This window comes from Salarias fasciatus, chromosome 2 (assembly GCF_902148845.1).
Source record: "Salarias fasciatus chromosome 2, fSalaFa1.1, whole genome shotgun sequence".
Lineage (NCBI taxonomy): Eukaryota > Metazoa > Chordata > Actinopteri > Blenniiformes > Blenniidae > Salarias > Salarias fasciatus.
The window spans coordinates 22,314,096-22,341,683 of NC_043746.1; the positions used below are offsets into that span (position 1 = coordinate 22,314,096).

The 27,588-nt window shown below is 41.5% G+C and overlaps 1 protein-coding gene across 7 annotated transcripts; it reads left to right on the forward strand.

Annotated features, from left to right (window-relative positions):
* LOC115406426 (oocyte zinc finger protein XlCOF6.1-like) lies at positions 1-26,163 on the forward strand. Of its 7 annotated transcripts, none has more exons than XM_030116497.1 (4): positions 1-231; positions 1,634-1,930; positions 5,908-6,306; positions 25,476-26,163. In XM_030116497.1, exons 1-4 carry the CDS (start codon positions 36-38, stop codon positions 25,898-25,900), a joined length of 1,317 nt encoding a protein of 438 aa, XP_029972357.1. In that variant the 5' UTR covers positions 1-35; the 3' UTR covers positions 25,901-26,163. The 7 variants fall into 7 exon arrangements, with proteins under 7 accessions (XP_029972357.1, XP_029972340.1, XP_029972332.1 ...); XM_030116480.1 differs by lacking the exon at positions 25,476-26,163 and adding an exon at positions 6,475-7,663 and having other exon boundaries at positions 5,908-6,390; XM_030116472.1 differs by lacking the exon at positions 25,476-26,163 and having other exon boundaries at positions 5,908-7,663.
* The last annotated feature ends 1,425 nt before the right edge of the window (positions 26,164-27,588 follow it).

Here is a 27,588-nt window from a genome sequence, read left to right on the forward strand (position 1 = left end):
TGAAAACGGCAGCGTCGTGGTGTCTGTGAAAGGAAATGTTTCATGTCCAAACAGCAAAAATGACTTCAGTTCAGGCTTTGAGAAAGTTTATTAACGAGCGACTAACTGCTGATGCTGGAGAAATCTTCACCGTGTTTGAACAAACCATCTACCCGTATAAAGAGGAGCTTGACCGACAGAACAGGCTGCTGGAAATCATCTTTAAACCTCAAGTGAAACTCCACAGAACAGGTACACCCTCCAACACGTCTGTAAATCACAGCTTGGGAACGGTGAGAGTTTATACGGAGCATCTAGGTTTTTTGTCACTCCTGATTGTTTGCATGCGGAGCTGAACTGGCTCAGAGACATCTCATACAAGCATACATGTGGACACATAGAAACATAGTACATATTCCCTACACAAATATACGTGTGTGGATATCTGTCGTGTTCTACAAGAGGTTAATTAGTGTCGTTTTGTTTCATAGTAAGTTTGAGTTTGCGAGTATAAATCCAGCAAGAAGTTAGTCTCTCAGTCCGTGGCCTCATGACTCAGTCAAACACTCCGGGTGTGTGCAATCAGACTTGATCTTTTCAGTCCGTTTGTTTCTTACTTTTATTGTTCAGCTGTGTTTTTTCTTGTTTTCAAAATGAACATGGTTAAACAGTCATAATGCACAGAACAAGGTCAGAGTCACAATTTACATCTGAGGAGATAAAATAAGTGCATCCATCCTCATCTGTCCGTCCTGTATGCATTCTCCCACAGTGCTGATATGGCTGTGTGTCACACCTGATAGCGTTTTGGAGATTACTGGGCTAAGAAGAGGCTTTCAGTGATATCAGTGAAACTGGTTCACGATAAGTATTACGGTGTCCACAGACCGTCCATGTTTTTGCAGCCAGCATCTTGTCATGGCTTCTTTGAGATTATTCCAGGCACCCACTTCCAAAACACCCTGATGAGGGGATTGCCCCCCCCCCCCCCTTTTTTTTTTTTTTTCTTTAACAGATATGCATTCATCCAAAGATAGGGTTTGTAGTTGCCACAGCCCCAATTCAAGTCGTCACTGACTTCGCTGGTCCCAAGCCAAGTCAGCCCCCGATCAACCCGGTGCCGTGCCGAAAAGTGACTGCCCCCGACGGGAAAACGCATCAACTTGTTTCTGTATGTCTCCACTGCTCGCATACGATGTGCGGATGTTTCATAAAGTATTCTTTATTCACTCCTCACATCACTCAGCTGCCGAAAAGTGACTGTGCCCTGTAACTGAGGGAATTTGTAAAAAGATACTCTTATAAATATTCATAAAGAATACTTTATGAAACGTTCCCACATCGTATGCGAGCAGTGGAGAAGTACAGAAACACGTCGATGCGTGTTCCCGTCGGGGGCAGTCACTTTTCGCAGGGTCGGGGGCCGACTTGGCTTGGGACCGACAAAGTCAGTGACGACTTGAATTGGGGCCGTGGCAACTCGTTACCCAAAGAAAGAAGGGGAAAACCAATAAGTTTAGATGTCTTCATAATAATCTGCTGCGGATCTTTTGTCTTGTTATTGTAGTTGAAACATATCTTGTCATGTCTCATCCATCTATCACTGTAAACTATTCACATTGATCACATCAGCGAATTTGTCGTTTCCCTCCAGAGAGTCCACAGCAACACATCGGTAAGCACAAGACGAGCTCCATTCAGGAGCAGGAGGAACATGAAGCTCCACACATTAAACAGGAGGAGGATATCATTGAGGTGACTGTTACTGATGGTGAAAGTGACGATTCCCTGGACTCTGTGAGAGACTTGACCACCCAGAGACTAACTGCTGCTGCTGTGGAAATCTTCACCGTGTTTGAGCAAACTATTGTCCAGTACAAGAAGGATATTGCCCGTCAGGACAGACTGCTGGAAATCACCCTGAAACCTCAAATTGAGTTACACAGAACAGGTATGGGAAAGTCTGAATGAACACATGAATCTGCTCCATCCTACGCACGTGCACATTTATACGTAAAATATATGATTAATATATACCGTTATGCATACATATACACTTACACAAGTGTGTGTGTGTTTGTGAAAGTGTTGAAGGCCGAACTGAAGTCAACAAGCAGCCTCCTCACATACCTGTTGGTGTTCATGACACTATCCCCAAGAACTTAAAATCCTAAGATAGTTGGCATATCAACATTAAAAACCTTATTCTGGTTCATATTGGAGAGATGGTCTGTTTGCTGGAAAAATATCCTGACAGTTCACGTCCACATGGTTTTTAATAATTTAATGTGCATTGTTGGGAAACTGAACCTCGTCACCCCATACTAGGTATCATGGTAAACAGTGAACAGAATGTTGTGCTAATATGAGATAGTAAGTGAATCTATCACAAACAGCTGAGCCTAAAAAAAGTAATCATTGATCTACCAGCTGTTCAGCAGCTAAAGCAGCACATGAAGGTTTAATGTAGTGATTTCGAATGTCTTTATTATGAAGCTAAAAATACATCGATTCATATGTCAAAGTTCCATTAAAAAAGAAAAACAATGTAAAAGAAGAAAAAAAACACTACAAAATAGGTAGGCCCTAATAAAAAAAATAAAACCCAAACACAAAAAGAAACAAAACTTCCCTGAAGATATGAGTCTGACTCTGTGCAACCCCATTTCTTTCCAGCCATCAAATGTTGCGTCTGTGGCTGAGAGTTTCAATGATGAATCAGGAGAGGTGAGAATAAACAAATATTAGAGGTAGGGCTGCGTGGTATGAACGGTAGGATGGTAGAAACCATATAAATTTGGCCACGGTAGGGATTTGTGCTCTCCCCTGATACCGTCATCTCACCTGATACAGTTTAAATGCTACTACATAAATAAAATGTGCGGAGACGATCGTTCAGGCCTTCTCTTTTACTGAAAAAAACGGTGCATCGCATCATTGAACATGTTACAGCTTCTTCTGGCGCATGTTTTGCCGGCTAATAACAATCTTTCTCTAACATGCAGAGAGAGCCTGCACTTCAGGGGCCGTCCTTCTGTGGTATCTGTGTAGAAATAATGTTGAACATGCAAACAGCACAGCTAGTGGCATGAAGTGCAAATGCAGGTGAATTAAACAACCACAAAACCCATTCAGAAACACTTCATATAGGTTTTACACCGCAACATTCATACCGCAATATATACTGTTACTGTGAAGAAATTTAATTTATACCGTGATATGAACTTTAGGTCATACCACCCAGCTCTAATTAGAGGTAATGTGCCTTTTTCTAGAGGCCTTTTTAACATTTTAAGCAAGTAAAGAGTTCACAAATAACTGTTCAGTTCCAGACTGGTCAGCTCTGCATATCATTTCTTTTTGTGCCAGTTTTGGTAGCATACATTTATCTAGAACAGGGGTGCCCAACCAGTCGATCGCGATCGACCGGTGGACGGCGGCTCGTCGGTGCTGAGGATAGTTAGTTAAAGGTGCTGTAGGCAGGATTCAGTATCTCCGCCATCTTGCTTAGGTTTACCTAAGTAAGATGGCTATTTGACCCATCTAAGATGGCTATTTGAAACCCAGCACAGCCAATCCTGTCCTGTTTTCTCTGACATCACGCCCTTACGCAAGTTAAGCCCCTCCCACAAGAACATGTGACGAATGCCCCTCGACCAATCACGGTTAGAGCCTCAGGGCCTCTTCTGATTGGTCAAAGATACCTGGAGCTGTCAAGATTCCTTTTCAGTTCAGAACAGTGACAGATGGAAACTCTGCGCCCTCGCGGTAGTGCAATTATGCTACACTCCTAAAGGATTATCAATAGATACTCTAACATTTAATCCAAAGAAAACACAGAAAAATTAGCATTGACTAGCAAAATCCTGCCTACAGCACCTTTAATGTGTGGTCTAGTTGGGAGGAAGATGACTGGTTCCACTCCGTTAGATCATTGAGGTGTTAGTTGTGGGTTTTGGGTGGTTTTATCTTTATATCTGTATAACTGTGGTGTGGGGCTGCCACAAACGATTATTTTGGTAGTCGACTAATCACGATTATTTTTTTGATTAGTCGACTAATCGCATCATATATAAATCAAAGTAAAACAGTTTATCGCACCACCATGAAGCTGCTCTTATATAGCCACTATTAGATTTCAACTTTAAGTGTTTAAGGTATATACTAACTAAAAATAAAGACAATTCAGATGATAGTTCATTAAACCTTTCTTGAAATATGCAACAAACACTTGTTTAACTGTGTACCATAAAGTGCAAGTACTTGAGTAAAATAAGGAAAAGGCACTTGCCTAAACAACACAAAAATAAATCCTTCATGTTAATTTTTTTTCTTAATTTGTGTTTGGCATCAAGCAGAGCAACAATGAGGTAGGCACCTGTAACTACGGAATTATTGAAGTTTTCGTCTCACTGACTCAAAACAAAAGTGCATTTTGTCAGTGCTCAACTGTATACAACTTTATTACACTCTGACTCTACATAATCCCAAACTTCACAAGGCTCTTGTTCATAGCCAGGAAAGTCAGCATTTCTACATGTGTTGGAGACAGGCTTCTGTCTTTATGGAGCAGATGTTCTGCTGTGGAGAAAATCCGCTCCGATGGGGTGGAGGCTCTGAAACATAACGTTAGAAAACATTAGCGCGACGTCACTTCTTATTAAAACACATCACTGTTATAACGTTACAAACATGAAATATGTGTGCTAAAGGCAGCTAATGAATCAAATCGTGACCGCTAATGTTAACATTGACAGCTATGAGTAAACAGCAAGTTAGCTCTCTATGCTAATATTATTAGCTTACCGAGACAGTCAGTCATCGTTGTCACGAGCCACGACGTGCTTCTGTTTCGGCTGCTCATGCATCGCAGTTGTGCTGTCGTGGAAGGCAAGTTCTGTCTGGCAGATAGCTGCATTGCACACTTTTCTCTGATGTTTTCTTGTCATGCTCCCACACTTTTGAGCTCCAGTCTGGTGTCTTCTCGGCTGACACGACTGCGCATGTGTGTCAAATACAGAAAGGCAGACGCGGCAGTGGAAGGTGCAGCGGCAGTTTCAAGACAAAAACAATTAAAAAAAAAAAAAAAAAAAAAAGACTCGTCGACTATTAAATTAGTTGATGATTTTAATAGTCGACATAATCGTGATTAATCAACCAATCGTGGCAGCCCTACTGTGGTGTGTTTGTTGTGGAGGAGGGATTGGATATGGTTGTGGGAGTGCAGATGATATTAGCAATACTTCTCAACCAATAGTGTATAACGCAAAATAATTCTGTACTTGTATGGTTGCAATGTTTGAATTATCAGAGGGACATGAAAAGGATCCCAAAATTCAGCTTCTGGAACAAAAATGGAATTAATGAACCAATAAAACATGGCAAAGTCCTATCGTATTTAAAATTGATGCACGGCACGCTGATGTGACTTTTCTACAGGAAACTCACAAACCATGATGCACATTGTAAAATTAAAGCTAAGTGGATTGGACAAGTGTTTCATTCCAAATTCTCTGCCAAAGTTAGGGGTCAGCTGCAAAAATGATTCATCTTTGTACCTTTTTATACGTAAATCCACAATGGCTGACATGAATGAAAGATTTGTTATGCGAGAATTCAATTCATAGCGGTTACATTGTTAATTATACAGTATGTGCACCAAACAGGGACGATCCAGAATTCTTCAAAAATACTTTTAGTCTTATTCATTTATTTATTCATTTCAACAACGAACTTAGCAATTGGTGGTGACTTTAACTTAGTTTTAGAATAGATCCCAAGAATGGCCCCATCACAGGCCTCTACATTTTCTTTTATAGGCAACTCGGGTCTTGTGGATGTCTGGAGAATATTAAATCCTACCTTTTAAAGTTGGAACTGTGGAAGTAATGTCGCCAACCTTTTTCTTGTACTTCTTTGTCTCTCCAGAACTTCAACAGGATCATGACTGGAGAAAAGATCAGGTCTTTAAACAGGAATCAAGCTACGATCTAGAGCAAGGAGAACCAGAACCTCCGCAGATCAAAGAGGAACCAGAAGAACCAGGACTTCTACAGTTTGAAGAGGGCCACGAGGAACCAGAACCTCCACAGATCAAAGAGGAACCAGAAGAACCAGGACTTCTACAGTTTAAAGAGGACCACGAGGAACTAGAACCTCCACAGATCAGAAAGGAACAAGAAGAACCAGGTCAAAATTACGACCAACAGGATAAGTTGTTGGTCCATATAGGATCTCGCACAGGTGAGAAGCCGTATTCTTGTGAAACATGCGGGAAAAGTTTCAGTCGAAAGAGTTATTTGTTGGGCCATATGAGAACTCACACAGGTGAGAAGCCATATTCTTGTGAAACATGCGGGAAAAGTTTCAGTCAAAAGAGTTATTTGTTGGTCCATATGAGAATTCACACAGGTGAGAGGCCATATTCTTGTGAAACATGTGGGAAATGTTTCTGTCGAAAGAATTATTTGTCGGACCATATGAGAATTCACACAGGTGAGAGGCCATATTCTTGTGAAACATGTGGGAAAAGTTTCAGTCAAAAGAGTTATTTGTCAGACCATATGAGAACTCACACAGGTGAGAGGCGGTATTCTTGTCAGACATGTGGGGAACGTTTCATTCAACGCAGTAATTATTACTTCCACTTGAAAACTCACACAGGTGAGAAGCCACATTCTTGTGAAACATGTGGGAAAAGTTTCATTCTAAATAGTAATTTGGTAAGCCACTTGAGAACTCACACAGGTGAGAAGCCATTTTCTTGTGCAACATGTGGAAAAAGTTTCAGTCTCAATAGCAATTTGGTAAGCCACTTAAGAACTCACACAGGTGAGAAACCATATTCTTGTACAACATGTGGGAAAAGTTTCAGTCACAAGTGTTCTTTGTCGATGCACTTGAAAACTCACACAGGCGAGAAGCTGTATTCTTGTGAAACATGTGGAAAAAGTTTCAGTGCAAATTATAAATTGTTGTACCATATGAGAATTCACACAGTTTAGAATGCATGTGGAATGCATTTCAATCAAAAGCAGTCCTTTGTTGTATCACATTAGAACTCGCATATGAGAAGACTTTCTCTTGCAAAACGCAAGATTGGATTTTCTAATCACAGTTTATTTCTGCAATATGGGAAATGTCGGAAACCTGAGGCTCAAATCACAAACCATATCGTCCATTGTGTGTTTTTTAAATATGAATAAGTTGGAATTAACTATCTCTCGTTGAGAAAATCATTCAGGGCGTGGAACGTGGCCCATGTCAGATTTTAATGTTCCTGGTTTTAATGAGTCATGCTGGACTGTTTAAAATCAAGGTTGTTCTGAAGTTATCATGTTTTTTTTTTTTTTTCAAATTAAGACATACATTTTTGTGGCTTATTACATAATGCACCAAATTATTACATTTTTTCCAAAGCCATTTTTTACATCCACATTATGTAACAACCGGTGCGACACATAACAACTTATTACAAAATGCAGCAAACTTTATTACATATTGCGTTTGAGAATTTTATTCCAAAATGCGGTAAGTTTTTGCAAAATGCGGCATTATTACATAATGTGGTGCTACAAGGCTGCTAAAGAGTTTGCTCTGTATTGTTTGATATGATTTGTTTGTATTATAACACTGAATGAAATAAACTAAAAAAGTGTCAACAAGGACCTTTTTGGATCAACAAGGCCAATTTCTTTTTTTTTGTTGTTGTTCATCTAAAGATATTTGTGTTTAAGATGAAGAGATGAAACTCAGACAAGAGTTCAGGATGTTGCCTTTATTTCCTGGTATTGATTTAAAGGTACGGGTTAAACAACTTTGGAGGATCACCCCAGCATTTTAAAGGAGAAGTTCTGATATAACAGGGCAAGAAAAAAGTTGAATTTGGCACTCAGAGAGCGCAGACCTCCGCCACAGGTCAAATCAGTTACCAACAACAATAAGCACACCATATATAACCGGATGCACACTATAGTATGACTCGTGTTTGTCATTTGTTTTTGTTTATTCAACCGAAATGACCACAGGTCATAAACCTGAAATACAATAAAAAATAAACCATCACAATACAGTTACTTGAATGGAATCATTATTCAAGCAAAGAAAGCTTGCAACATCTATCTAAATAACAAAGATGGCTGAAATCAATCAAAAACTACATTTCCCAGAATGCCTTGCGCCTACTGGGCATGCGCAGTTTGAGCCCCGCATCCACGAGTCTTCTCAAACGTAAACAAAGCCTGATGTGCTCATAAAGTGAACGTGAACCGTTATCTTTGAAGCGCAAGACTTGGAAAATAGATCGACACTATGCACCACGCCGCTGCCAATGTTGTAAGTCACCGAGGAATAGCAACAAACAGGTTCGGGCCGCCATTAGCACCGCTAGCCGAATGCTAACGCCGCTAGCCGAATGCTAACGCCGCTAGCCGAATGTTAACACCGTTGAACGCCCACAACTCCCGGTTTCTTACCCCACTACGTGCTGCAACGCTCAAGCAACAATCAACACTGGCCCGGTGAGGCGCACATCGAAGCACATACATAACATTATGCATGCAGCGCGCGCATGCCGCACAGGCTCCCTGTCGGAGGGCCTGCCCAACTATGTGAAACACTGCCCTATCGCTCAATGATAAAGAATCCTTTAAAAAAATTCCCCGATCCAGATCATCACCAAAATTTAATGGATTCTAAGTTAGCCCAAGACACACCTTTCTACAAAGTTTCATTGCAATCCGTCCATAACTTTTTCCGTAATCTTGCTAACAAACCAACCAACAAACCGACGTGATTACATAACCTCCTTGGCGGAGGTAACAAAACAAAAAACTCTAGAAATTTGAACTTTCCTGGCTAAATATAGCTTATTTTTAGCTGGGGCCTTTAATCTGGCACATCTGACTTTAGGGGGCAGCATTATGCCTATATCGCTTACGGCCTGCCAGGAAAAAGCTGAAGTAGAGCGGTTTTAGAAGAGGGAAAAATACAATCGACCCCGTAGTCTCCTTGAAACTTGAAATAAGGAAAGAACAAGTCAACAAACAAACTGTGGTTGCAGTTACCTTCGACATTGAAAAAGCATATGATATGCTGTGTGTGCAGGGGTTACTCATACATCCACGCAAATTAGGTGTAAATGGATGGATGTATAAGTGGATAAAGAATTTTTTAGAAGAGAGGAAGATACAAGTGAGAATAGGAAATGCATGGCCTGAGAAATATATGGTTGAAAATCGGACGTCGCAAGGGAGTATAGTCAGTCCCTTATTGTTTTCTCTTATGATTATTGACGTTTTTAAAGAGTTGGATTATAACTTTGGGTTTGCAGTTTTTGCTGATGATGGGGATATATGGAGAAGGGGAAGGAATGTGCCATTTATTGTGGAAAAGTTGCAAGGAGCCATTAATAAGGTGGAGCAATGGTCTTACAGATGGGAGTTTAAATTCTCAGTCGATAAGACAAAGGTTATGTTTTTAACAAGGAAACGGATTGGAAGTGAGGTGAAAATAAAATTGTATGGTCAGGATTTAGAAAGAGTGAGGTTTTTTAAGTATCTGGGAGTTTGGTTTGATGAAAGGTTAACATGGGCAATTCACGTTCAGAAAACTATTGAAAAATGAAAAAATTTAATATAAGGTAATATTTTCAGATGTTTAGTTGGAGAAGTATGGGGAACGGACAGGCGTGCTCTGATGCCAATTTATACAGGCCTGATTAGATCCTGTTTAGATTATGGGTGCATAGTATATGCATCTGCAGCTGAAACTACCCTGAAAAAAAACTTGACATTATTCAGTGTCAGGCCTTGAGGTTGTGTGCGGGAGCTTTTAGATCTTCACCAACAGCAGCACTGCAAGTTGAATTTATTTATTTATTTAGAGATTAAATCCCCATTAGTTGTCACCTAGGTGACAACTAGTCTTCCTGGGGTCCATAACAAAAGCAAACATCACATATCAAAGTACACAAGATTAAAACAGAGAAATAGTGAACAGAATACACAAGATAAAATAATCATAAGAAGCAGTGCAGAAACCCGTTATAATATAGAAAAGGGTGAAAAGAATGTATATTCACAAATGATATAGAGTGAGACAAGACCCTAATACAATTAAAACATAACCAACATTAAAAATGCACCAACAATTAAATCAAGATTTAAAAATTTCCGCGATCACAGATTTAAACCTTTTTATGTTGTTCTCTTTCCTTACTGCTGCAGGTAAATTATTCCACCGATTAGCTGCCCTGTACCTCACTGTACTCTGCATAGCACCTGTCCGAGCCTTAGGGAGAGAAATGTAATCCTCTGCATGACACCTGGTGAAATGGTTATGGCGTTGATGAATGTACATGATTCTCTCAAAAAGAGGCCTAGGTTTCATTTTTATCTGTATATTCTGAAGGAAAATGACGAGATTCTTCTGTAACCTCCGCTCTACAGGTAGCCATTGAACCAGAATTGAACCAGATGCTGCTAGCCTTGAGAAGGATACAGATGTCACTAACATATTGTTTCAAAGGTTGGAGCATCCAGCATTAAAAACATTGACACCATGCTGGGAGAAAGGGGAAAAAACCAGGGAGAAGTTTTGGGTGGACTAAAAATTAAAATGCAAAAGAATATCAGTTGGATATGCTGGAAATAAGTCCAACTGTGGCCATGCCACCCTTTTCTCCTTGGATTCTTCCAGACAGTAGTAGACCAAACTTTACTTCACAAGAAACACAAAAATAAGGAGTTCATTTTAAATAAGCAGACGACTCAAATGTATATCAATGAATATTGTGGTTATGTTAAAGTTTTACAGATGCTTCAAAAAGTCAAAACAGGAAAATTAGAGTGGCTTTTACAGTACCAGAGTTTGGAGTTAAAGTTGGGAAGAGTAAATGAAGAGTTGTCAGTTTATGTGGGGGAAATGCTGGCAATCCTCTTTGCCCTTCAATGAATGGAAGAGGTCAGACCTTTAAAAGTGGTGACATGCACAGATTCTAACTCATCTATAGTTAGCCTTCAGTACAGTCACTCATATAAAATGTCCTCCCTACTGTCTGAGATTCGACAGGGATTGTTCAGGATTCAAATGAAGTTCTTGACAGGCTCTACGATGTCGCTCCCAATTTGCATGGGAGGTGGATTTGGTCCATCACCGACATGCATGAACTTGGTTTTAGTCCAGCTCACTTGGAGGCCAAGCTGTGCTGCCTCCTCACTGTAAATGCCCAGAGCGTCTCTCAGCTGACTGTGGGTTGTGCTGTGCTGGATGGTATCGTCAGCATATTGTAGGTCGGTCAGGTGGTAGTTGCCGAAGGACACTCCAGGGACACGCTCACAGACCTTGGACATCAGATGGTCGATGATGCAGTTAAAAAGATGAGGAGCAGCCACACAGCCCTGGCGAACGCCACTGGAGATGGTAAACCAGTTGGAGTCAGTACCGTTAATACGGAATCAGCACTCTATGTTGCTGTAGAGCAGCTTGAACAGAGCGATGATCTTGGGTGGTGCTCCGAGGATTGGAGGATGTTCCACAGTGAGGAGTGGCAGATGGTGTCAAAGGCGGCCATCAGATCAATGAATCTGATATACAGATGGCAATCTTTACGGAATTCACGGGTCTTCTCTATCAGCAGACGTACGGCAGAGATGTGGTCATCCCAGCTGTTGGTATCGTAGTTAGCTTAGCTCAATTGCTGGAGGTGAATAGGAGACAGAGCCAGACTGACAAAAGTGGACAAAATACTCCTTACAGTGGTCCAGGGGATGACGTATTAGCACGTGAAGTAAATCCGAATGGTTATAAAACATTTTAAAAGACGTGTTTTCTTTTTAACCCGTTTAAATACACTGCAAAAACTGCAAAAATTCAAAATCTTACCAAGTTCAAAAGTCTTGTTTTCATTCAAAATGTCTCATCTCACTTGATTTAAGATATATTTAAGATAGAGGCTTATTTCTTGATTTAATATTCTTATATCAAGATCTCGTTTTAAGTAAAATTCACTTGCTGCATGGACAGATAATTTCACTAGATTTAGGGGTAATTTTCTTTAATTTAGTGTTGATATCTTGTATGCAGGTTATCCTTTGTTGCAGTGTAGCGATTTGATACACACAGATCTGCACAAGCATAGTGCTCCGCGGAAGGATATACCGGTGCACAGCGGCTGAGTCTATGGCTTCTACTGCTGTCCTAGGGTATATCCTTCCGTGGAGCACTGCACATGCGCTGGTCTGTGTGTATCAAAACACTGTTTTAACGGATTGAAAAGATAACACGTCTTTTAAAATGTTTTATAACCATTGGGATTTACTTCACGAGCTAATACGCCGTCCCCTGGACCACTGTAAGGAGTATTTTGTCCACTTTTGTCAGTCCGGCTCTGTCTCCTATTCATCTCCAGCAATTGAGCTAAGCTAACTACGATGCTAACAGCTGGGATCCAGCCACTGGACGCACAGAGACAAAAAAGGTATTTATGAGCTTATCTCACTTTGTCAATGATAGGGATAGGGCGTGGGTCCAAAATCTTCGGAGTATTCCTTTAAGAAGGAACAAATTATCTCTAGTTTTTTGGGTGAAGCTAAAAGGTTCAGGAGCAGATCAGCCAGCAAACGGTGTGTTGAATAACTGCTGGGAGTACTCACAAACTCAAAAAAGGTTTTGGATGGACTATAGATGCTGTAGTCAGCAAGTATCGGCTCAGTGAACTGGAGGTTGGTCCAGCACAGGTCTGGGGCGCAGTCCCCCCTTGGATTCTGCCTCGTCCAAACGTAAACGTCAATCTAACTAAAAGAAGGAAATACTGGAGTGGGGTTAATGGTGCATCTTTAGTAGAAGAATATGTAAAGAAGAATTATTATAGTTTTCTAAATATATATACGGATGGTTCAAAAAATTTAGCTACAGGACGTGTTGGGGCAGTTGTGTATATCCCTGAGTTTAGTATTATAATTAGCAAGAGATTATCTAATAACTTATAAGTATTCACAGCAGAGATAACCACCATCATTCTTGCGCTGCAATGGATTGAGGAGGTCCGGCCTGACAGAGTGGTTATCTGTTCAGATTCAGCAGCAGCTATGGAAAGTCTTATTGCCAAGGAGACTTGTAGGGACGACTTATTACTGGAGATTCACACTGCGCTCCTCAGGTTGCAAAGAACTGGTTTGCTCATTTCTTTTTGTTGGGTTCCTGCACACATAGGAATAGCAGGTAATGAAATGGCAGATGAAACAGCAAAAAGACACTAAAATTAACTGATGATAATGTTATTAGAATCCCAATGGGTAAAATGAAGCAAAATCAATGATAACAGCAGCGGTACAACGAGCATGGCAAACCATTTGGGACAAGGCCAGGAAAGGGAGACATTTATACAGTATCCAACGCTCGGTAAGAGTGGAAGACTCAAAAGGAAAAGGCAGGAAGGAAGAGATGGTTTATTCACGGCTAAGATTGGGTCACACGGGGTTGAGGAAAACTTTGAGGGAAAAAAAGTACGGGAGACGTTCCAATTCTCGTTTGGAAATTGAAAAACGAAAAACAAGCCTTCTAATTTCTTGTTATGCGTATGCATAAGTTTGCATTGCTGGAAAACCAGAAGTCAAGCTTTCTCTTCTTCTGCTACTTCACCCTCTTTGCTTCTGCTTCTCCATTATCAACACTGAACAATAAAAAAAAAACATGCATTTTCTCTGAAAATGTCTTTGGACGATTATGCCCACTTAATAGTGGAAATGAATGCCAACGGCATGACTGCAGGTAAAACCTATGCACACCTGTGCAGTCAGTTTGGCCCGGTCCAGGGGTTTTCAGACAGAAATGTCCGGTGATGGATCTCCGAGTGCGACCTCTCCGCCTTTTCGTCAGATGATCAACTGCAGGCTGAAGTCACTTCAGCGTCTGCTGAGGTGAGTAGCGTCATACCACATTAATTTATATGCGTATGATTAAAATCGCGGCTTTTCATTGATTTTACCACAGTTGTACAGCGACACCTACTGGCAGCAGCAGCACACTGCAGATTCTGCTGACTCAGATCTCATTCATCACGTTGACACAAACATATTGTCAGGTCAAGTTCCAAGATGGCTGAGTGAGCAGCCGAACTTATCGCAGGCTCTGCAGTCTAACTGTTTAAACCTTCTTTTTCATTATTAACGCTCAGTTTAAAATTAATTTGAACAGTTGCCTTTATTCATGAACCTATTTTGATTATTTTAAAAGCCCTTTCTCTACATACGAAGTTCCAAACATGGCCGGAGTTAACAAGGATCATGACTACTTGTTAGCCGCTCTTCAGCAAGCTTGTGATGAGGAAGACGTAAGGAACAACAACACGTGGAAAAGTCAGTTAAGGAGCAGACGTCTACTGCACGTAAGAACCTGGTTCACACCCCACTGAAAAACCCAAAGCCGAGTAAGTTTACCAAAACAGTGGGTTCAGAAAATGCGTTTTCCACCAGTGTCCTTTATGCTGCCATCCAAGCTCTCACTCAGAAATTTGATACCCAGAACGAACATTTCCAAGCTGTTGAATGGCAACTGAAAGAAAATACCGATGCAGTTATTAAAATTGAAGAGTTGGTCGACGATGCAAACACGTCTGCTCTGAAAGGGATTAAGGACGATGTTGAGAAGATGAAAATGCAGATGCACTCACTTCAAAAAGAAAACGTAGCTCTGAAAGATGCGTGCCTGGAGCTTGAGAGATACAAGTGAAGATGGTCCCTGCTGCTGAACGGCCTCCCCGAACGAGAAGACAAGAACACCCGGGAAGAAGTCATCAAGATCCTGTCCAAGGTTGTCCCAATTCCAGCTGAAAAGTTACGTGACTTTGTCGACACAGTGCACAGGCTGGGCCAGAAAACTGGCAGGCCCAGACAGATCATTCTTCAATTTTCCATGAGAACCGTCCGAGACCAGGTCTGGAAAATGTCCAAGAATGCCCAAGTTTGCAACGAGATGAAGATCCGCTTCAGAGAGGACTTTTGTAAGGGGGACCCATAGGGGAGGGCTGCGAAGCTCATACACGCCTGTGGCCAAATGTGGAAGAGACGAGGAAAAGAGGTCTTAAAGCATATCTGCGGGATGGACATGCTGTGATTGACGGGTATCGAATAACTGGCTGAAAAACTCTTGTCCCTATTTTTCTTTGCATCCCAGCAGTGAGGTATCTGATTCCTGACAGATCATTGTGTTAAAATGTCTGTGTCCTCTGGCTGTAAGGCTTAAGGTCATGAATGTAAGGCACTTAATGCCAAGTAATTTTAAGTTTACATTAGACTAAATGCTGGTTGCTAATGTGTAAAATATAAGTATAGATTTCCTGAAGATTACAACTCTTTTATTCCTGCGTTAACTTTGTAAATGCATTCCATCACTATATGGCACTTTCTTTATTATCGTTAAATGTTAGAGGTTTAAGAAACGGCACCAAGCGCAAGACTATTTCTCTTTTTTGTAAGGTGCAAGCAAGGGGTAATTATTTTTTTCTGCAGGAAACTCATTCTTTAGAAAATGTAAGTTTTTGGAAATCCCAGTGGGGCTGTGGTGACATATTCCTCTCCCATGGTTCTTCTCATTCAGCAGGTGTAGCCATTTTATTTAAACACTGGATGGTAAGGTTTTAGATTATAAACATGATGTTGAAGGACACTGGCTTTATGGTTACTCTTGAATTTAATAATTGTCATACTTTGAAATGTGCATGATTTTAATAATCGGACCGAAAATAGAAAATTGTTTTCCAACTTAGGTAACATGATCAATAACTGGATGATCCAATACTCAACTGATAGAGTAATAGTTGCAGGTGACTTCAATGTGGTTTCAGATGAGTGGCTAGACCGTTATCCTTCCCAATTCAGTAATCATTCTTTTGATCCTTTAACATCTGACTTTTCCAAATCACTAAATCTTGTGGATATTTGGCATAAAATGAATTCTGATAAAAAAAAAAAACAAAAAAAAAAAAACCAATATACGTGGTTGAATAATATGAGTCGATCTCAATGCTCTAGATTAGACTTCTGGTTAATATAAAATAACTTGACTGAATTATCTTCAGAGTGCAATATTAGTCCCTCTCCTCTTACTGACCACTGTGCTATTTCCCTGACTATTTCACCCAAAGCTAATTCTCCTAAACACAGATTTTTGCATTGGAAATTTAATATCAACTTATGAAAAAAATTAGTCTTTCTGCAAGAAAATTGTTTCTTTGATCTCTGAAATTGGGCAACTAAAGCACTTATCTCACACAGGTAAATGGGAATGGCTTAAATTTAAAGTGAAGAGAATTAGTATTTATGCAGGCAAAAAAACTGGCTAATCTGAGACGAAAACAACAAACTGACATTGTCTCTTAAATAAACACCCTAGCCCTCATTTATCAAACGGTAGTACAACGGTATATGGGAGTACGCCCGTCGTATGTCCATATGAAAGACGGGTTACCGTATTTTCGGCACTATAAGGCTCACTGGATTAATAGGCGCACAGTCAATGAATGGTTTTTTATTAAAAAAAAAATTATACATGGGGCGGACCACATTTTAAGGCGCATAGGATGTATAGAATAGTATGAGAGAAATACATATTGGCAGTCTAGGTGGTTACATTCTCGGTTGAAATATGTGAGTAAAGTGACATATCAGAGCGAGTTTGACTGAGGATCGCTCCTCTTCGCGGATGTGCAGCTCAGAGCGCGGCCACGACTGGTTGGTCACCGGGGTTCAGCCAGCTGCGGTCTCCTGAGTGAAGTGCCCCACCGACAGCTCAGCCGCAGCCGGCCAGCCGCTCCCGGCGTCCCGGCGGGTGAGCTGCTGGCCGTTCTCGGAGTCGCAGCGTGCATGCTGCCGCCCAGCGTCCATCCGCTCCCCACGTAGGCTGGCTGTGCAGCCGCCTGCTGTGCTCCGTTCTATGTAAACTAGCCAGTGTTGCCAGATCCTCATGGTAGTTTCCAGCCCAAGCACGACTGAAAACCCGCCCATTTTTATAAAAACCAGCCCAATTCGGCCAAACCCATGAGATAGCGCCAAAACATTACACACACAACAGAAAACACTTCCTAAGCATACAAACCTTTATATAGTGACCATAACAAGGATAAACAACTGTATAAGACAATGCAAGTAACACCTCTCTGTTGCCACAATACAAAAACAATGCATTTCAAAACCAGCACCTGCTCTCTCTCATGTGCACGGCTCTCACATGCACGCGCACACACACGCGGACACACACGCACATCCTAATGAAATTATCTTACCTTCATGAAGAATCGGGCTGAAGTTCCATTTCTTCTTTTTTATTACTTTGAACGTTGAACTCGCCAATTAATAGGGAAACTAGTTCTTCCAAAACACCGGCTCCGCTCCGGGTTCTGGACACTTCTCCTCCGCTAGTTCAGGTGACTGGAGCGAGCTGCGGAAAACTGAAACTCAGTCGTTCACATGAAGGCAGCGGTGACAGCTGGACTCAGGAGACACTCAGGAGACACGTGAAGGAAGCGTGGACTATTTGCAGAAAGGAACGGCTCTCAGACAGCTGTGAACCAGCTCTCGTCGTCCACTTAAAAGAGCCGTTCAAACGAACGGCTTATTCATTGAACGTCACAGTAACTGTCTGTGGAGGATGACAATGGTTGCTGCAGACTACTGGTTTTTCATATCTGCCGCCTTGCAGTCGTCTCAGCGCGGTACACAGTGGAGGGGGGCGTGTCGCGTTTCTGCACCGGCCGCGGAAGAGCGGACAGGCGTGATTTCCGTGAAAAATTCTGCTATTGCGGAACTTGGGCTCCTGCCCAAGTCTAATTTTTCCAGCCCAAGGAGTTAAAACCAGCCCAATTTTTACATGCCCGCCCAAGGCTCTTTTTCCCAGCCCAATGACTTTTAAAATAGCCCAATTGGGCTGGAACCCGCCCAATCTGGCAACACTGAAACTAACTAGCTTAGCAGCTTGATCAGGGTGATTACCGTAATTCCCACAAAAAAGGCACATCGAATTATAAGGCGCTCTGCTGGATTTTGAGAAAATTACAGGCTTTTACGTGCGCCTTATAGTGCGTAAAATACGGTAGTTATCAATTTGATCGTGATGTTCGAAAAGATGAAATCTCACAATAGGTCTGACATCGTGTACGCAAGTTTCAGTCAGTGCGGACTTGCTGTGCAGTGCAAAAAAACCTGGCGGAGCGTGAAAATAATTATAAAGCACATCTGAAACACACCATAAAGCACAAGCAGCACACATTCAGTACAGATTAAAAATAAATAAATAAAAAATAAAATGATGTCCTTACGGAATATCTAATAAAATTCTTCCTTGTGGGATTAAAGGATTTTTAACTTCAATAAGTCCGCTGGTCCATCCTGCCACGGAGAGGAGCGCTGTTTTAACAATGCGAAAAGATGCACACGTGCTGCTGCGGAGCAGCTTCAGACGCTCTGCTGTTCATGTTCATCCCCGAAAATATGTGACTTTATTTAGGCAGTTTTACACAATGTTGCACTGGCCGATAGAGTTACTTTTGATGCGCTTGCGCCACAAGAGGATGCGGGAACCAGCAGAGCCTCCACTGGGTCTGGACGGAGGAGACAGGACCTGAAGAACCGCTACCGAAATGTAAATAAACTCTAAAGTTTAGCAAATGATTTATTTAATCAGTGATGTGATACCAGTAACCTAGAAAATAATATATGAACTAAAGGGAGATTAAATACAGACAGAGGACGTTTAGTCAAACATTTTATTGAGACTTCTATAAATTGTCTTTCATTTAAGCAGCACCGGCAGCAGGTGGTACGTGCCGCCCTTGGTGGCCTGAGTCCCGGGTCCGCTCAGTCCTGTGTCCCGTTCGGTCCGAGGTAATGCTCGGTACCCGGTCCGGTGCCGGGTGTGTGTGTCTCGGTGGGACCGTCCCCGCTGTGGGGAGGAGACCGCAGTGCGGTGCTGCTGCTGTCTGGCTCTGAGACATAATTAAACAAAAGAATAAAACTCTGAGCTGGACAACATGAGCCAGCCTCATTTTTTGTAATATCAGGGTTAAATTAAATTAAGGGATCTATAATCTTTTCAGACCTCAGCCGGTGTCCGTTCGTCCAGGTGACGCTGCTCACCGCTGCTGCGAGCTTCCTCCAGACAGCGTTTTCCCCTTTAATTTCAGTTTTTATTCTTCCAAAGAACTCCTCCTGATTTACCTCCACCTCAGACCTGAGAGGATCCATTTCCAACTCCCAAAAGTTTCTTTTTTTTTTGCCAAAATTGCTCCTTTTCCGTGTTTGACCTCAGTGGGCGCGGCTTCGGAAGTATGAATATTTCAGGGCGTAACATTGTTAATGACGATCAAATTCAGCCACCGCATTTATCAACACCCGATCATTCAAACGCTGAAATCGGCGAGGTACGGAAGTTTCTGTAATGCCACGCGAGCCCTGTTGTACGATGAGCTCACCGCTCGTATATACACCCGTTTGAAAGATCGTTTGATAAATGAGGGCCCCTGTGTCTCAATACTCATCTTGGTGATGTTGATAACCTTGATCTCCTTCGGCTATAGTCAGAATTAGACGACATCCACACAGACGAGGCAAAAGGAGCCTTTATTCCATCTAAGGCAAGATGGATTGAAGATGGCGAAAAAAAATCATCCTATTTGTTCAATCTAGAGAAACTTTTTGTGATTTTTGTTATTAAATATCTGATGCAAAGTCCTGAAGAAGACACCAGAGTCAAACACAGACGTATATAACCTATCATGGAGGAGAGAGATTCCCCAAAACCATCAGACACCAATGAAGCAAAAAATAAACTATTTATAAAAGATAGTCTGAGTGAAGACCAGAATATAGTTGAAGATCATATCTTTTCTTTCTATAAATGCCTTTACAGTTCTAAATTCTTAAATCATGAGGCTGACCACTTTTGGTGAAACAATGGACCCCGCAAACTGATGCGAGCTTCAAAACTCTAACAGAAGCCGAAATTTCATTAGCAGAGCTGGATATAGCTGTTTCTCAAATGCCCAATGGGAAATCACCAGGCCCAGATGGTCTAACCCCAGGGTCGAGAAGGGTCTGGCTGCAGACCACACCTCTCACGCCCCGCCACCGCACTTCTCAAGCCCCTGTCCTGCAGACCTCTACAGCATCTCTCAAGCCCCTGAGGCATCAGTCCAGCCCAGAAATAACATAACTTTCTGTACATTTGGACCGGAAATAGTGACTCAACTCAGTTGAGATCGATTTTTTTGTTGTCGGACCTTAGCTCTTCAGTGCTCAGGCGCTTGTTAAGGCGCTCTGCACCGCTGCCCTTCTCCCTTTGCTCCCCTTCTCCCTCTCCTCTTCACTGCCGTGTCGGAGCAGAGAGAGAGAGATAGCGAGTGAGGAAAAGCGATGTTCGACGGAAAAAGAAGCGCTGTGTGGACTTATTTCACAGATTCAGACAAAGACACTGCATCATGTAATGTTTGCAGGAAGGTAATTTGCTGCTGTGGTAACACCACCAATCTGCACAGACATTTAAAAGCAGCGTAAATGGAGGGAGAAGAACGGAGAGCCCCAATCCACCAGCCCGACACAGACAGAGGTCTCTGCCTAAGGCTTTTCAACAGAACCCCCCAGAATATCCAGGGAGCTGTTTTAGAGAAGTAAAGTTAAGATTTTGGTAGTTCCAGTATAATTTCATGTTGCTTTTCAAAGTGCAATTGGTGGTCAAAGATGTCATTTTAGCAGTGATTAAACAATTTTCAAATATTTAGTGAACTGAAATAAATCCTGATTGTGTTAATGGAACTAAAAAAATATCTAAAAGGTGACACCCAACAACAGTATATTTGCACTAATGACTTTAGTTGTTTAAAGCATGTGACTGAACCAGATACCGTGTTGTCTTGATGCGCATGTGTGTTTTTAAAGTTTTGTTTATCGTGTTATTTGCTGTGCATTTTCAGGTACTTCTTTTAAATGTATTTATTTGCTGTCATATAACTACTCATGAAAAACACTAATCACAATAAGAATAATTTTTTATTGAAATGTTGACATTGCTGTAGCATTCTTGTGTTGGTTAATAAAAATTGTTCTTTTATTTGGTTAAAATCTCGTTCCCGTGTTTTATTATCCTGGTGAGGTGATTACAAATAGCGCTCCTCTCTCTCTCGGCTCATTCAGGCTCAATGTGCAGCTCCCCTTCTCCTGCTGCTGATCAGACAGATAGATTGGCTCATTAATGGCAATGTTAAAATGGGAAAGAGGAGCAGGAACTGTTAGGAGCTACTTCAGAGCGTCAAAGAGTGAAACTGCTACCAGTGATGTATGTAAAATAAAAATAAAAATGTAAAAAAAATGCACCGGTGTATGTGCATGGAAACCTTATTTAATGCAGCTAAAGCTTCCATCTGACCAGTCTTAAATAACACTCCAGCCCAGTTGGTGGCGGTAATGCCCCAAGATGGTGGCCAGCCGCGAATAAACGAAAGAGAAGAAGAAGAAGACTAAGACGTCATCTGTAGGCGCAGGACCCCGAGCCGACAGCAGACACTGGTGTCTCTCAGAGGAAATGTTTCGTCTCCGAACAGAGACGATGACTTCACTTCAGACTTTGAGAGAGTTTATTAACGAGCGACTAACTGCTGATGCTGGAGAAATCTTCACCGTGTTTGAACAAACCATCTACCCGTATAAAGAGGAGCTTGACCGACAGAACAGGCTGCTGGAAATCATCTTTAAACCTCCAAAGAAGTTCCACAGAACAGGTACACGCTATAAATCAGCGTGGGCACACCATGGAACTTTATTCGGAGTTTTTTTTTTTTTGTAATCACTCCTCTTTGTTTCCACGCGGAGCTGAACTGGCTTTGTGACTTTATACACGTGTGGATATCTGTAAGGTTCTCTGAGAGCTTTATTGGTGTTCTTTCATTTTTATAGACTGATTTTCTGAGTATGAATCCAGCAAGAAAGTTAGTCTCTCAGTCCGTGGCCTCACGACTCTGATCCTGTTAGAAACACACTTTATCCAGTGTGTGTGCAGTTTGTTTTTCCAGTTTTCAAAATGAAGAGTAAAACAGTCTTGATGCAGAGAACAAGGTCGGACAGTCATGACTTCCATCAGAGATCCCACAGTACTCTCTGTCACACTTGATCACGTTTTGGAGATTGCTGGGCAAAGAAGAGGGTTAGTGTTTCCTTTATCCTTTTGTAGCCTCGGATTATAAGTGATATGCTCCATATGATGTAACTGGTTTCCAATATCTACAAAGGTGTCCACAGACCAGCCATGTTTTTGGAGCCAGCATCTTGTCATGGCTTTCTTTAAAGATTATTTTTAAAGAGGAACTGTCCTTGATACCTCCCCCACCAAGGGATCTAATGTGGAGACAGAAATTTTAACCTTCGAGATTATTCTGGATAATTCCACCCAAAACATCCAAATAAGGGGACAGTCCGATTTTTTTTTTTTTTAAGCAGACATGTTATTTCATCCAAACATGGAAGGGGAGCACCATTCATAGTCTAATTTCCTCTTGTTACTGTATATACTATAAATGAATCCTGTCCTGTCTCATCCATCTATCACTGTAAACTATTCACATTGATCACATCAGTGAATTTCTTGTTTCCCTCCAGAGGGTCCTCAGAAACATATGGGTAAGCACAACACGAGCTCCATTCAGGAGCAGGAGGAACATGAAGCTCCACACATTAAACAGGAGGATATCATTGAGGTGACTGTTACTGATGGTGAAAGTGACGATTCCCTGGACTCTGTGAGAGACTTGACCACCCAGAGACTAACTGCTGCTGCTGTGGAAATCTTCACCATGTTTGAGCAAACTGTTGTCCAGTACAAGAAGGATATTGCCCGTCAGGACAGACTGCTGGAAATCACCCTGAAACCTCAAATCAAGTTACACAGAATAGGTATGGGAAAGTCTGAATGAACACATGAATCTGACTCGTGGAGGGCCTCCATCCTCCACACATGCGTATTCATGTCAATATATACATACAAATACACTTTGTGTGTGTGTGAGTGTGTGAGTGAGAGAGAGAGAGAGAGAGAGAGAGAGAGAGAGAGAGAGAGACCACCCCCATAACTTGAAATGCAAAGATAGTCTGCATTTAAATCAACATAAAATCCTCATTGTGGATCACATTAGAGAGATCATTCCATGGGTCATTCCATGTCAAATCAACCAATATCCAAAGAAGTTCCAGCAGCACCACCTTTGATTTCAGACCATTCAGTCTGTGTGTGCCATTAGGTCCCAAAGGAAGGTGGGAAAAAGTTTTTCTGTAATATGTGTATGCATTTTGCTTTTACACGCCATGATATGGGGGCAGGTTTAGGCCTACAATTGATGGCCGTCATTCTGGTAGGTACTTCACATTGCCATCATTCTTGAAATATAACAGTTAAAAGCATGAAATTCACGGGATCATGTCATTTTTCACTGCTGATTACAAAACAGTCAGACTTTTAGCACTAGCCTGAGTGTGAAAAATTTTTTTGAGGGTTGATTTGTTGAAAAAAACTGAGAATCTTAATTTCATCCATGTCTTTATAGCTCTGTGTATGCCATTTAAATCAATAAATTATGACTCATAGTATTTAGTCATTGAGTATGGGTCTTGACTGACATTTTAGAACCACTGTTGGAATACTCAGCTGATTAGTTTTTCTGCAGGACCTACTTTGATTAGGGACGAGTCTAGAATTTTGTGAAACTCAACCACATTTTCCCCCAATGTGTGAGTAATAGCACCACTCTGAAACATTTTGCAGTGAATCTTCATATTCCAGTGATAAAAATGTCAAAATATTGAATTGGTGTTCAGTCTCCTTCATATAGAAAATCTATGTCAAAGAGGGGCCTGAAAGTGCCCTCGAGCAGCATTTTTGCCATATAACATATTATTTTGAAGCATCGATGTGTCATATTGCACCTCAGGTACATCAGCAGATGTTATTAAACCACACTTATTACCTGCAGACAAACTAAACAGCTGAGTACTTCAACAGTGGTTTTAGCATGTCAGTAAAGACCCATACTGAAGAAAGAAATGCTGTTTTAATATTTTTTTTAGATTAAAATGGCATACAGAGGCCTTTCAAACATGGGCAAAAATAAGATTTTTGGGGTTTTTTGAGGAATTCCACCCCCACCCCCCCCCCCCCGTAAAATTTTTCACACTCAGACTAGGGCTAAAAACATGATTGTTTTGCAACGAGCAGTGAAAAATGAAATGTTCCTGTGAATTTCATGCTTTTAGCTTGCACGTTTCAAGAATTATGGACCTCTGAATTATGTACCTGAATCAGATTTAGGCTGAAACCCACCCCCTAATAATTGGGTGTAAAAGCAAAACGTGCACACATATGACCAAAAACCTGTTTGCTATCTTATTTTGGGACCTAATGGCACACTGAAACTGAATATAATGCAAATCAGAAATGGTGCTGCTGGAGCCATTTGTTGACTTGAGATGGAATGACCCTAATGATTAAATGTACCATATAGCCTTGTGGAGGAACTGAGCCTCATCATCCCATATCAGGTGTCATGGTAAACAGTTCACAGAATGTTGTGCTAATATGAGAGAAAATAAGTGAATATTTCCAAGAGAAAAACTTGATGCTAAAAAAGTCATCATTAATCTAGCAGTTGTCAAGCAGTACATAATAATTCAATGCTATTTTTGAAATTTGAATGAAAATGATCAATATCAACACTTGAATTCCAGTGTTTCTTTATTTCAAAGATGGAGCTGTGGAATTAATGTCACTAACTTTTATCTTGAACTTTTATGTCCCTCCAGAGATCCAAAAGGATCATGACCGCAGAGAGGATCAGCTCTTTAAACAGGAATCAAACTACTGTTTCGAGCGGGAAGAACCAGAACCTCCACAGATCAAAGAGGAACAAGAAGAACCAGGACTTCTACAGTTTAAAGAGGACCAGGAGGAACCAGAACTTCCACAGATCAAAGAGGAACAACAAGAACCAGGTCAAAGTTCCAACGGACAGAGTAAGGTGTTGGGTCACATCAGAACTCGCACAGCTCGGAAGCCATATCCCTGTGAAACATGTGGGAAACGTTTCTGTCGAAAGAGTAATTTATTGACCCATATGAGAACTCACACTGGTGAGAAGCCGTATTCTTGTGAAATATGTGGGAAATGTTACAGTCAATGCAGTAGTTTTCACTACCACTTGAGAACTCACACAGGCGAGAAACTGTATTCTTGTGCAACATGTGGAAAAAGTTTCATTCTAAATTGTAGTTTGGTACGCCACTTAAGAACTCACACAGGTGAGAAACCATATTCTTGTGGAACATGTGGGAAAAGTTTCAGTCATAAGCATTCTTTGTCGGATCACTTAAAATCTCACACAGGCGAGAAGCCATATTCTTGTGAAACATGTGGCAAAGGTTACTGTCTAAAGAATAATTTTTTGGATCATGTGAGAACTCACACAGGTGAGAAGCCGTATTCTTGTGACACATGTGGGAAACGTTTCTTCCAGCGTGGTAGTTTTTACCAACACTTGAGAACTCACTCAGGTGACAAGCCGCACTCTTGTGAAACATGCGGGAAACGTTTCTTTCAACACAGTCACTTGTTGCGCCACTTGAGAACTCACTCTGGTGAGAAGCCATATTCTTGTGAAACATGTGGGAAACGTTACTGTCAAAAGGGTGTTTTGTTGGATCATGTGAGAACTCACACAGGTGAGAGGCGGTATTCTTGTGACACATGTGGGAAACGTTTCATTCAACGCGGTAGTTTTTACCAACACTTGAGAACTCACTCAAATGTCAAGCCGCATTCTTGTGGAACATGTGGAAAAAGTTTCAGTTCAAATGTTAATTTATTGCACCATATGAGAATTCACACAGGTTAGAAGCTGTACTCTTGTGCATCATGTGGAATGCATTTCAATCAAAGCAGTCAGTTGTTGGCCACATGAGAACTGTCATATGAGAAGCCTTTTCCTTCGAAACGTCATATTAGATTTTGTGCTTATAGTTTATTTCTGAACCATAGGAAATCTCGTTCAGGGACTGAAACTTGAAGCTGAAATCACAAGACACACCATCCAATGTTTGTTTTTTTTTTAAATATGAATGAGTTGGAAGATTCCTGGTTTTATGTTACTGGTTTTAATGACCCTTTATATCGATTAAAGGTATGGATGTGATAGCTCCCTGACTGTCTGTGGGTTCAGCAATCTTTATTTGTTTCCACCACCCTCCCCCACCACCACCACCACCACCACCACCAAAAAAAAAATAAAAAATAGCAATACAGCTGGAGTCCCTTTTCCTCCCCAACATCTGCTGTTTCCTGCCTGCCCTCCACTGCTGTCGATAATCTGTCATTCTGCCTCGAGTGGCGGCCTTTAACGCCGGGCTCACATTGGGTCCGGTGGTATCCGGTACGATCCGATGCAGAATTTCCGCAAGACTGTCACTCACACTGCCTCCTGGTGGAACTGCAGTCAGCTGAGCCTCCGGGTGCAGAAACTGTGCTCTCACGAACAGAAGATCACATGGATTCATGCTCGAGTCAAGAGTTCACGTGAGAACTACCTCACTAAACAGGGAGATGTTAACAAAGCCTTAGACACACTCATAGAGAAAGTAATGAAACTGTATAAAAAAGACTTGAAACGATCAAGATAGACAAAATAATAAATCTGTATTAAAAAAAATTGAAAAGTTAAAGATAAACATGTTTTCAAACAGACCAGCATCCTTCCTTCCCCAACTGTCAAAAAATCCTAGTAGATTGGACAATTTCATTAACAGATGCATTTTAGACAGTTCTTTGTACGATTTCAGAACCAACCACTCCACGTCAATGGCACTAATTAATATTAAGATTTACACAGACGGGTCAAGAGACCCAGAAAGTCGAAAAGCAGATTTTTGGAATATATATTCCCCATGTCCACATCTGTCAAAGCAAGAGATTGTCCGATGGAGTCTCTATTTTTCAGCAGAGCTGATAACGCTACTGTGGGCCCTATGGTGGGTTGAGGATGGGTGGGGGGGGTTTACAAGGTGGTCTTATGTACAGACTCTCGATCATCCCTAATGGCACTAAGGGGAGCTGAGGGAGGACATGAAAGAATGGAGACAGTTGGGGAGATATTAATGATGGTGTCCAATCTGGAGAGAAGAGGATACAGTGTCGGGTTTATGTGGGTGCCCTCACATGTAGGGATAGAAGGAAACAAGGTGGCAAAACAGGGCAGGAAAGTGCAGTTTTGGTAAGAAGGAGGTAGATGCCAGAGTCCCTTCAGGAAAAATGGAATGCCGAAGCATCATTAATAAAAGAATCCACCGCCAGTGGCAGCAGGAGTGGGAGGGAGACATCAGATGGAGGAAATTGTTTCAGACACATCCCACAAAGAGAGCATGTATGAAGAGGGCAGAGGATGTCAAACTGACAAGGCTTAGGATAGGGCACTGTGGATTAGCCAGTGGGTTGGTGTTCGTAGGGAAACATCCTGATGGGAAATGTGACCACTGTGAATCCTCAGTGAGTCATATCATCATGAAATGTCCAGCTTACACAGAAGAGTAT